General features: G+C 34.0%; 1 protein-coding gene across 1 annotated transcript in view; it reads right to left on the bottom strand.

Annotated features, from left to right (window-relative positions):
• DIAPH3 (diaphanous related formin 3) overlaps nucleotides 1–12,910 on the bottom strand; it is a 454,058-nt gene that overhangs the window by 162,096 nt on the left and 279,052 nt on the right. Inside the window, 2 exon segments of the mRNA XM_054701595.1 lie at nucleotides 10–175; nucleotides 8,314–8,437. Coding sequence (XP_054557570.1) covers nucleotides 10–175; nucleotides 8,314–8,437 — 290 coding nt within the window.

Below are 12,910 nucleotides of genomic sequence, written 5' to 3'. Positions count from 1 at the left end.
TCAACATACCATGAATGAAGTTCTGAAGTTACTCAAGTCAGTAAAAAAGTCTTCCACGGACACCTTCTTCACGTCAATGGCATAGTATCCCATTACACTCTGGTATAACTTTTCCATATTTTCATGCAACTTGAAAAGTTTCTCATATTGTTCTTTTGCACTGATAACAAAGCTGTATATTACCGTTAAGGTATTCTGAAACTTACAAAGCAATGTTTTAGAGGGAAAAAAATCTTGCATTTAATTCCTAATGGTTATCAGTATCTACTATGTTTCTTCTAGAATTGAATTCAAGAACAATTTTATTTCAATTCGCAATTCTGTAGTATTCAGATCATGCAATATGACTTAAAAGTATAGTTCAGTAGTTGTTATTAATTGCAATGATACTGAAATCAGCAACAGTGGTATTAAGCATAGTAATTTATTGGACAACCTGGGATAAATTTATAGTTCCTACACGTAGGAACTGGTAGTTTTGCATCTGTGGGCAATTAACTTCATCTCTCACAATTTCCTCACCTATAAAATGGAAGTAATGCCACCAATCTCACAGGGACATTGTGAGAAGCAAGTGAGCTAATACATGCCACGTTCTTAGAAAAATGAATGACATTTAGAGTACACATGAAGTATTTATCAGTTATTCATTTGAAAAACAAATAGAATTCTAAAAGTTACATTAACAACTACTTATATTGTACAAATGCATCCAAGTTTAACTCTAATTTTAAAAACTGGTAAAGTATATGCATTATGATATAAATTATGACTATACACACACACAGAGAAATGTTCTCTCATTTGTGTGTAACAACATAGTTCAAAATACACTGAAAGTGAGAAGACTTAACAAGTATGATTGTGGTGGCAGGAGAAAACATTTTCTAAACAAACCGGAGTTTCTTTGTGATGTGAAAAATTGCTCATGCAGTTAGTTTCAGCACATTCTGAAAAGATGACTTTTAGAGCAGCACTCATAATTGACATGGCACCTTCAAATTGGGACATTTAAAGGAATAGAACATACTGTATTAAGCTTACTTGTCATTTTATTATCTCTGAATAATGTAAAAGGATACCCAGAATCAGCACAATTTTTTTAAATCAGCAAATTAGTAAGAATAACTGGATTCAAATTAAAAGAAACCAACAAATGGAATATATATGTACATATGTTATGTATATGTATACATATATATGCTATATGCATATATAGCACGCATATATATGTGTGTGTGTGTGTATATATATATATATATATATATATATATATATATATATATATATATATATGGAAAACTTTACTACAATTCCAAAAAGATATGGTTCCTCTGGTCAGAAGCCCTTCATTTTTTTTTAATATTTATTTATTTATACAAGAACTGGGGTACAGGCCAGATGCACAGGAGAGTAAGAGGATTCACCAGAGACAGAGTGGGGAGCAGAACAGGCACACTGACTGAAATACATTGCTGAGAGGAGCAGTGGGCTAGACAGGAAAGGTCTGCTGCGCCATGTGGGATTCTCGCCGGCTGGCCGGGATCGAACCGGCGCTGCAGAGGCGGTGGACAGCTTCACAGTGTGGCGCTTAACCGCCTGCGCCACCAGAGAGGCCCAGAAGCCCTTCATTTAAAAAAAAAATAAATGCTCAAGGAAGAAAGAGGTACCACTGCTGCCAGATAGGCAGTGACTCCAGGATCACTGAAGAACTCTTATTAGAACTCAAGCTTCCCACAAATCACCTGTACCCATGTTAATTTCACAAATTACTTATTGCTCTTTCATTTTTTATATGCTATGCTTAGCTATATATTCGTATTTTATATAAAAAGCTATATATTGGGCCTCCCTGGTGGTGCAAGGGGTTAAGCACCGCACTATGAAGCAATCCACAGACTCTGCAGCACGAATTCGATCCCCGGCCCGCCAAGGAGCAACCCACATGGCGCAGCAGACCTCTCCCGCTGCTCCTCAGCAGTGTACTTCAGTCAGTCTGTCTGTTCTGTTCTCCACTCTGTCTCTGGTGAATCCTCTCACCACCACCCCCCACCGCATCTCTGGCCTGTACCCCAGCTCTTGTATGCATAAATAAATCAACCTTTTAAAAAAAGTAGCTATATATTTATAGCTATATATAGTTTATAAGAAGAGAGTAGAAAAGTAGGGATTCTAATGCAAGTTGATGCATTTATTATATGTAATGTCAACTTTTAATTTGTGGATGAACAAAAGATGACAAAAATTTGTAAGAAGTTAGTCTTATGAATGGCCCATATTCATGAAATGTTATATGTATATAAGTTTATGTAAATATAAGTCACATTTGAAATGCATTCAGAAAGTATCATTAACTGGAAAATGTGATTCATTCATAATGAGAAATAATTAACCTTCATTTACCTAGTAAGTTCAGAAGTCAACACTTTTTTAATCTATAAACACTCACAAAAAAATTACATTCCATATGGAGATTATATCACAAGGATTATTTCCTTAATGTCTGTCTAAAAGAGAAATTGTTTTATCTTTGCTTGTCTAAACCTATCATTCAAGCATTCATTCTACGAAGTTTTCTTCTCTATCCTCTACAGCTAGGAATGATCACTTATTCTAATGAATACACAGTGTTTGTAGTATATTATACTCATCTGCAATGAAGTGGAGTTTACCCGACTAATTCAATTTCCTAGTAGTGCTTTGTTCTTGCCACATTTCGGATCATCTGTCCTTTCTCTAGGTGCTGTGCAATACCTTCTTAGATATATTAAATTTAATCATCTGCAAATCTTTATCATATCCTGGTATCATCACTCTTAAACTTTAGTGGAAAGGGTAACAAGTCTTTTAAAAGTCTAATTAAAGTGATGGAATTTCCATCATAAAATTGTGTATATACATGCACACACATAATTTGGATGTAATGTTAAAAGCTAAGAGAGCCCCTGAAAAGTAGTTATCCTGGACAACATGTTATACTACTTTGTTAGGTTATTTCCAACTGTTAAGTTATTTCCAATTCTATAGCTACTTCTTTTCTGCCCTTATTATGGCTTTGAATTTTAATTATTAGGACCTAACAAAATACTAGTAATTTTATGTTAACACTTGACAATTTGTCTATTCTCAACAACTAATTTGAAAAACAGGTTAAAAAAAACTAAGTATTAATAATAATATCTTAGATGTACAGGTAAGATCATAAGTTAATGATATTAGAAATATACCTGGGCATACTTAATAAAAACTAGTACAATTCCATTAAAAGATATGAATGGAAATAAGATCAAGAGACAAAACTATGGAAATTACATGACCTTGTTCTAACAGCCAGAGAGCTTTCTAAGTTAATTTTCTTATCATTGTTATCTTTAAAACAATTTGCTCCCAAAGGAAATGAAATGGAACTTGGAATAACTGGAATTTTGGAAATAGCCAAATTAATTGTCAGAAGTTTAAAAATGACTGTTTGATAAAATGGAATGAATGGTTACATTAATGAGGTACTCTATGACATTATAAATGAACCCTCTCATTAATAGATGGTAAAACAACCAGATAAATCAGCAGCAGCGGCAGCATTACCATCATCCAAGAGAAACACCAATATAGCTGTTCTTGTAACAATAAAGTACACATAAAGGGAATGACCATGTAAACAGCAATTAAGCTTTAATTATTTTCTTCCCAGCAAGTCCTGTATTTGTACAGAGCTTTAGGGAAATAGGTGAGTTACTTAACAAATAATTGATAAAATTCTTTATAAAATATTGATATATATCCAATTACTCAATGTATTTGTAAAACCTAATGTCTTTTCTTTACCAGAGTTAAGGCGAAATTCTCATGAAATTCTACTTGAATCACCAGAATCTTCCCATTTGAAAAGTGTGACAACCCGATCTGTATTCGCAAGCACTGGGCCACACATACTTTGTGCTGGTCAACTACACAGCAAGACTAAGGTCTGGGATTCTTCTCCTGGTCAGCTAGGACTGCTGATTCCCAACCCATCCTAACACAAAAAAATTGTCCAGGTATTCTAATATTCTGTCCTCATCACTGCACTTTCCCCTCCAAATATGTCTATTACTTCCATTAACACAGGTTAAAACGATCAGCTGAAATCAGGCTATAAATCTAATACCTTACATGAAACATCTTTAAGTATCCAGGGTCTAGCCAGCCAGTCATTTGGAGTGCATTCATTGAGCCCCAGTGTATTCCCCTCTTTCAGAAGGAAAAAGGGAACAATGTCAAGTCCCTGCTTTGTGAAACATGCATTCTACAGCGTGGTGACAGATAGTACAGAAGTAAATGAATGAGCTATTCAGAGAGTGATAGCTATGATGAAGAAAATAAAAATTTGTGATGTTATAGTGAGTGATAGAGGCTAATTTATATTGGGGAGACAGGGAAGTCCTGGCTAGACACTGATACTGATTGAAACAACTGACTGTCACAGAGCAGTAAGCACTAAGTTGTGCAGCACCTCATGAAATCGTGATAGAGAAGGAAAAGGCCTCTCAATATGTGAAGATTCATAAATGATAAGAAACATTAAAAGTTTGTTAAAAGTGGGTTAAATGAAACACAGGCAAGAAAGAAAGACAGGAAAGAGTGGGAGAAGACTGAGGACACAAAAAATCTAATTTTCCAAATCAGTTACCCAGCTTGATCCTCATGTACATGGACGGTGGGCTAGACAAGCTTACATTTCACATTTCACCCATTCCACTCTTCTCTTGTACTTCCCAGCCACAGTTAGATGAAGTAACAATGTACTTCTTTTATCTGAAAAACACTGTTATATGTAGTATGGGATACTTATATAGAAGATGGAAGTCCACTTCTCAAGGAATTGAGATAGTTTTACCATATATGTAGTGATTTCAGCCTAAAATATTACATCATAGTGCAACAACAAAAGAAAATATAATAGGATTACAATGATGAAATTTAAAGACTATACCATGAGGAAGAGTGAAATAATTCACCACCTAAGTTGTGATAAATATAAAAATAAATATAAAAATGCATAAATGTTTAGGAAAAAATTTTTTTTCTAAGAGGCTCAGGAGAGGAGATAGGAAAGAAATATAAAGGTAAATATTTGTGCAAGGAGAATTCCAAGGGCAAAACTCTAGGGTCTATTTGTTATTTCCCTTAAATTAAGAAAAATTTCAGAATTTAAAGGTCAAAAGAAAGGAACAGGCACTGCATGACATAAATCCTGGCATTTTTCTAATATTCTTGCCGATAAGACCTTAGGAAGCATGTATGCATCACAAATAATAGTTTACATATAATACTAATGTCCCGATCTCAAATCCACTTTACATACTTTTCAAGCAAATATTTGCAGCATAACTACTCACTTCTATTGTGTTTCTATCCAGGGTTAACTATTGGAAATAACAATTGTTACTAAAATATCAGTGATATTTTATATATATTTTAAAGAATACACTAAATGTATAATGATGTATATAAAGAAGAACACAAGACAATATGGTATAATTGAATGCTAATAGTAACATTTCATACTCTAACATAATAGCATCATTTAAAACTACTAACATATAGTTCCCTACATCATGATTAAGTATCTACTTATAAAAATGCATCCATATTCCTTACAGACTAGTTGATGAACCAAAACATTTGGTATGTATTTCAACTAATAAGCATGAAAAATTAAAACATAAAGTTAGAGCATTCATAACCTAAACTTTTTGCTTAGGTTTACATGTTTACTCTTGTGCATTTTAGTTTCCAAATTCGTCCATTTCCTAAGATTTAGGAAGCTCACAATTTGTGATTTTAATAAGATCCGTATAAATGCATTTAATATTCAAAATCTGACTTGTCAGTCCTAATTAAAGTAAACAAAGCTTTGCAATGAATGAATTTAATTATTTCAAAACTAGTATGTCTAAGATGAAAAACAAACGAATGCAATCTAATCTCAGCAAAGAATATTTATGATTATAAGCTTTGTCAATAGCAAAGTGCACCAACTGTTCATATATCTGACTTCCAAGAGATACATGCATGCTAATCAGTTCATTAGAGGCTTCTAGGTTGTGATATTTAGCAACAGGATGTACTAGCTTTCTTGTCCATGGAGTGTAATTGTACTCAGAATGAAAAATTGTTTCCAACAAAGAATCATCCTTCCTGTTTCTGATTTCCTGCTGGTTGCTTTTTATGAGCTGCATACCTTTCAAGATGCCGACATCATTCAGCTTCTTGTGTCATATGAATACAAGTATGGATAGGTTCTGAGATTGTCCACTGAGCAGGATTCTCAACCTTTACATAAGCTCAGGAATTCATCATAGGTGATGTGTCCCAGAAACCTAGGCTTCAAATTAGTACACTCACAGTGTATTAGCAGAAACTGCATGCGAGCAAAACCTTCACTGAAATGCTTTCTATCTATAGGGAACAATAAGTACTTCAATTAACAGCACTTAATGATTAAAATAGTCAAATATGAATATTTTAACATGATAAAATGATTGAGGGGAACAAGCTAAGAATGATGAAACTAATGTAACTCTGCAATAACAGATTTAGTTTTAAAACACATACTTTACCATATGAGAAGGTGCTACAAAAATATTTTTTGGTGAAAACATTTAATCTTCAGTTTTTTTAAAACCAACCTTTTCTAGTATAATGATAAAGGCACCAATGCCTAAGAAACTGGATGAAAAGAAAGATACAAAAGAAAACAAACACATTAGCCTGAACTGACTGTTGCTGGAGTGTATTTTTATGATATTTCCCAAAAGAGACACTGAAGAAAGCTAAAAATGAACTAATTCACAATTAAGCTGAAAGCATATACAATAAAATCTATGACAAGCCGAATAATTTCTGCGATTCACTAAATCTCAAGGGAGGAGTGACAGAAACAGGAAAAGCAGTTATTTCAAATATCTTAGTTTACAATAAAATATTAGAAATCTCTTTATAAGAGCTTGTTAGAGTGGGCTATTCGTTCATATAGAATTCAGCAGTCCATATGGGATTTTAATAATTCATAGTAGTAATTCTTTATCATAACAGAAAAGATGATCATTCTCTAACTTCATAGTTATTCAACATTTCAGAAAGTAAAAAAAAAAGTCTATTATTTTAACTACTTATTAGAAATTAAACCACAAAGTCAGAGAAACCAAACATAATTGAATTCAATACTTTAACCTCATGCTATTAATTTTACATACACACACACACACATACACACAAAAAAAATTGGTCAATTTTATTTTGGATTTGGAGACACTTACAAAAGTAGTGATTGTTAGGAATTAAATTTTGATTTTGGAGCCATGTACTATGTCTAAAGGAAATAGTAAAGTTTCTAGAACATAAACTAATTTTTACTAACTACTGTTCAGGAACAGAATATGCTGCTCCAAAGTGAGTCACTTTCACATGTGGCTTATTTTGAGCAGAAGATAATCAAGACCCAGCATACACAGAAATTGTTTTTTTTACCTCTCAATAACCTAAAAGCATTTAGATAGAGGACCTAGCCCAGTGAAAGCAATTACCAGTGATAACTTTATTTTTTAATCTGAAAGACTTACCTGCTTGGTAGAGCAAATATCCAAATACCAAATATCTTCTTATCTTCCTGTGAATTGCCCTCCTCCCCTTTGATGTACCAGATCCAGCCCACATTCCTTAGCACAGGGTGGCATGTTAGTCTTAATTGCTGGATTTGCCATTTCTCTTTCTCTCTTTGGGCTCCATTATGAAATTAAAATTACTTTTATCCTGTTAATCTGTCTTTTGTCAATTTGATTATTAGATTGCCAAAGAACTTAGAAGAAAATAAGGGAAAATTCACTCACTCCCAATAAAACCAAACCTTAACATTTAGTTGACTAGTTAAACCAGTTTATAAATCTTTATCTCCTTCCTGAAACATTTCAAAAGTATCTATATCACACCATGATGCTAGATTAAAATGTCCTCAAATTGAGTTTTCATATCCTTTCAATTTACCACAAACATCAGAAGGAAGCAGGGCATATGGAAGGGAGAGAAGAGAAAAAAATATTACCCAACTTGATAAAAAAGAAAAAAAGAATTAAAATCAGTAGAATGCACTTGTATATTATTCATGATAGATTGAAATGTTGATAAATTTCCCAGCAAAAGGAAATGGTTAAATCTTCTACAAGTTGGCACCCTAGCATGATCTCTGATTATGTAAAAATACCTAAAAACATAAAATAAATTGTAATTCTAGTTGACTAGTGACTTAAGTTACTTCAATATCAAAAGGATATGGACATCTTTGTCACAAACTTATCATGCAAGTCCTCAGGAGGGGGAAAGGTTTCCAAATCTTTCTCAAGCTGTTGAAGCTGCCTTCCCATCTGTTTCAAATTCTTTTCCAGCATTTCTACAGAGACTAAAAGAGAGTACATTAAATGCCTTGAAAGGACAAAATTATAATATATAAAAGGTAAAACACTCTAGAAACAAAACATTTGTGACAAACTGTAAAATAATGTTAGAAGAGTCACTATAACAAAAGGAAGAACTATTTCACTAATTTCTTTTTTTTTTTCCTGAATTTTTAAATCCACACATAAAGGAACTTTAACAAGAGTTTTCAAGACTTAAGATGAAATTTAGGAGTGCTTACATGAACAAATTACATTTAAGAAATACGTTTTAGTTAAACTTAGAGTACTTGACCTCTATAAACATGACAAGATCATCAGCGTATTCAGGTGAAGTGGAGCTAAGAAAGAGTCCGTTTTTAAATTAGATCTATTTTAGTATAATTGAAATGTTCTCAAAAGCATTGTTTCTTGAGAGAAAACAGTGATTAGTATATGAAGATGGGAAAGACTGTTTTCTATTGTCCAAGGTGATCCATCATAGGAACGAAATGGTATCAGAGGGTGAGCAACATGAAGAACAAATGTCAAACCTTCTTTACTGGGACTCAGAGAACAAACTGTTATCTAATAAGATTTGCCTTCTTTGACTTAGTTATCATTGCAGGGCACAAGAAGGAACAAAGGTAAAGCAGAGCACTAAGAAACTTGCAGAATGTACTGGTCACCCAGCAGGGCATACATTAAAAATATCTGCCTAGAATTTTTTGCTTTGTCATTTTTACATAAGATACCTAAACAAGGTGTAATGGCTAGCACCATTATCTATCTGCTTTTGGTTCAGATGAATTTCAGTAACAAAACACTTGTTTTGTTTCCCACTAATGTAAATTATACAAAATAATGTTTAAAAGTACGTATAATAAGGCAATTCTAGGTAAGCTACCATTTTCAGATTTCAAGTTTTTCCTGACGAATGGGTGCAAGACAAGTTTCACCTAAAAGAATCAGACACTATTTGGAAACAGTCTACATGCCCAGCAAAATGGGACTGAGTTAAAAACAAATTAGGTTTACAACCTTGGCTCAACAGAATAGAATCAAAGGGAGGTATGAAATATAACATAAGAACAAGAAGCTTTTTGATTTTCAACAAGCTGTACAAAAAAATAACATTTGCTATTCTAACATACTAAGAGCTATTACTAAATCTTCACCACACTTTATTGTAAATACTATTAGTAAGCTAATTCTCAGATACAATGTTTAATAAATCAACTGAACTCTTCAGAAAACCACATGATAGGTGCTGGTGCCAAATCAATGATGACACTTCAATCTTCAGTTCTCACTGAAGTCATTCTGAACTTACACTGGCACATATTTTCTCCCTAGCTTTTTTACTACTCACGTTTCCCTTTTCTGTGATCCTTAAGATTGAGACAATAATCCAAGTAATAGAGTGCAGAAAATGTTTCTAAATGATAGCATTTAGTGTATTAATTAATTCAGTCTACTTAACTCACATCCCCAGTATCTTGCTGTACACTGCTCATGTGGTAACATGTATTTCCTATGCTATGCTCTTTCATTTTTATATCTGTCAATTATTCAAAACCAGGACATCCATTTGATTAGGTCTATGGTGTTTCAATGACACCTCTCATTTCCAAATGTTTTTGTGCTTCTTTCAAAGTTCAGTATCTGCATTATAAGCAGAGATTCCTTTTACTCTTCTAGTCTATTTGATCTCCTCTCTAAAATCTCATTTACATTTCCTCAATCATTTCTCAAGCACTCCTACAGGTAGTACAGTTACTTTTGTACTTCCCTAAACTTTGAAATTTCTCATTAAACAAAAGTTCAAAAATACATAAAATCATTTCATTAAGTAAATGTATTCAGGAAAGTTTGTAAGTTATGCAACCAATTTATGTTATGTTATGAATTAGGTTCAGAAGAAGTGTATTAATAGTCTAGTACCACTAGTAGTTGTAATGGTGATGATGTTAAGAATTACAACAGTGAAGCTAGCAGCTAAAATTCAGTCTTTATGTATGTTAGGTAGTGTCAAGTGTTTTCCATTATTTTTTTCAAAATCTTCACAAGACCATCATGAGATAGGCATTGTTATTACTACTGTTTTAACGAGAAAACTGCAGTTGGGTAGCTGAAATAAAAGTCAAAAAATTAAATGGTAAAGCCAAAATTTGACTGAGGTGGTTAAACTTCTTGACTTTAGTTTTAACTATTCAGAAATTATTACAGAAATTATCACATTACTTTTACCACCCCTACCTGCCAGTCAGTAATACCACTTAAGTACACATGTCTTGTACAATTATAAGTAATCCACATATGGCTTCATCTGAGACAACAGACCTGGGCATTCTGGATAGATTAACAGGTAGATGTACTACTATATTTTTGAATGAGCATTTACTAACACACCATTGAACAAAACCACATAATTAAAATATGATTTAGTCTGCTGACTTAATTTTATTATGCATACACATCAAGTTTTGATAAATAGCTAGAAAAAGAATAGAAGTCTGAAGAGCTACCATGTAACAAGCACAATGCAACCATTGGGAGGGAACATAGAAATGACTTTTTTTAAAAGATTTATTTATTTATGCATACAAGAGCTGGGGTACAGGCCAGAGGTGTGGGGGTGAGAGGATTCACCAGAGACAGAGTAGAGAACAGAACAGGCAGATTGACCAAAGTTCACTGCTGAGGGAAGCAGCAGGTGAGACAGGAGAGATCAGTTGCGCCATGTGGGTAGCTCCCTGGCTGGCTGGGAATTGAACTAATGCTGCAGTGGCTGTGGATTGTCTCATAGGTTGCGTTTTAACCCTTGTGCCACCAGAGAGGCCCTGTTTTTTTTTTTTTTAACAACATGTACATGATTCCAATTCTCCAACATCAAGTATCTTTCAATTCAATTCTGATACTAACTACCTGGAGTTAGGGCAGACGCCACAGGTTTAAGGACTAAGTTCCAAGAGAAAGCCCTCATTTCCAAAAAGTGACTTGCCCTGGGACAAAACATATATCTGACCAGTTAGACATTCTGGGGTTCCCATGACTTCTTCACCCTATTTCCTCTAATTTGCTAGGATGACTAAAAGAACTAAAAATGCGCTACATTTAGCTGTTACAAGTTTTAGTAGAAAGGATAAAAGTCAGGGACAGTTAAATGGAAGACTTGCATAAGGCAAGCAATGGGGGCGTTCCCATGCTCTCCTCAGGTGCACCATCCATGTGTCCACCAAAACAGAAGCTCTCTTAGCCTCCTTTCAGAGTTATTATTATTTATTTTTACATCATTGTTCATTTTTAAACAATATTTGCTTCCCCCACCAGGTGTATTCCCCATAGAATTTCCTTCACCAATGCACCCGTGCACCATCACCACAGTCTCCTGTTCTTATTAAAGCTCCATCACAGAAGTACAGTTGATTAAACCATTGGTCATTGATGACTGGGCTCAATCTCCAGCCCCTCTACCCTGCCTGGAGGTCAAAGGGTGGGTTGAAAGTTTTAATCACATGGTTGGTACCTTTGGCAACCAATGCTAACTCTCCCCCCAACTCTCTTTCTGAAGCTATCCATCCTTCCACCATCACCTGCTGTGAGTCATCTCTTTAGCGTATGAAATAAATTATTTTTATCACTTAAGGAATTCTAAAAATTTAAGGAAGTCTATGTCAGGAACTGGGAAAATAATCCAATACTTATTTTTTACTACACACCACATGGACAGAGAAGTATATGTCTGGTCAAAGGGCAGAACTCAAAGGGCCTGTGAGGTGTTGTAAAAGAAGTATATTTTTGATTCATGAGATGTCATCCATAGAGCTGTCTTACAGCTTGGGCTGCCCTCAGAGGAGTCCAGCTGCTTGTAACTGAACACAAAGCCCATCCTTCTCAATGGGATGAGAGAAGACTTGAAATTTAGATGAAAGAATGTATCAGGTCATCCTGATTCTTTTCCTACTCTTTGGTAGCCAGTGGGTCAGTGACTATTTTCTATCATTGAGATTTGAAGCAACTGCTCACTGGTTCAATTTCCACTTTTCACATCAGTAAAATTGGAAGAACCACACCTTATATTTTTACCTCACAGATAGTTCATACAAGATAAATGCTATAAGATGAAGAATTTTTTTAAGTACAGTATGTAGTGTTACACTTATTTTTAGAACATATAGAGAGATGAAGAGCTTATGGATTGAAATAATAGGAGAATTAAAGAAAAAGTAAAGAAAATCATTACCATGTGCATCGTGTCAGGACCAGTGCTATGCAAGTATAAAGAAAAAAAGGCTATATAGAAAAAAATCTAATTTCAAGAGTAAATATATAAGGAATGTTTGAAGCATATTCAAGCATTGAAAGTTGACATTATAAACAGTAAGCAAGCTATGACTGCTTTGTTAGAAACCCTAAAAGCATTACTACGCTTCATCAGCAATCTCTGATTACATCACTTGGTTGTTATAAGAGCATGTAACTATAATGGAGCGACT

The sequence above is a fragment of the Talpa occidentalis genome, unplaced genomic scaffold (genome assembly GCF_014898055.3).
Source record: "Talpa occidentalis isolate TD23 unplaced genomic scaffold, MPIMG_talOcc4v2.1 talOcc4.5, whole genome shotgun sequence".
NCBI lineage: Eukaryota > Metazoa > Chordata > Mammalia > Eulipotyphla > Talpidae > Talpa > Talpa occidentalis.
Note: the sequence above shows the minus strand (reverse complement) of the source record. Positions and strands in the feature narration are given on the sequence as shown.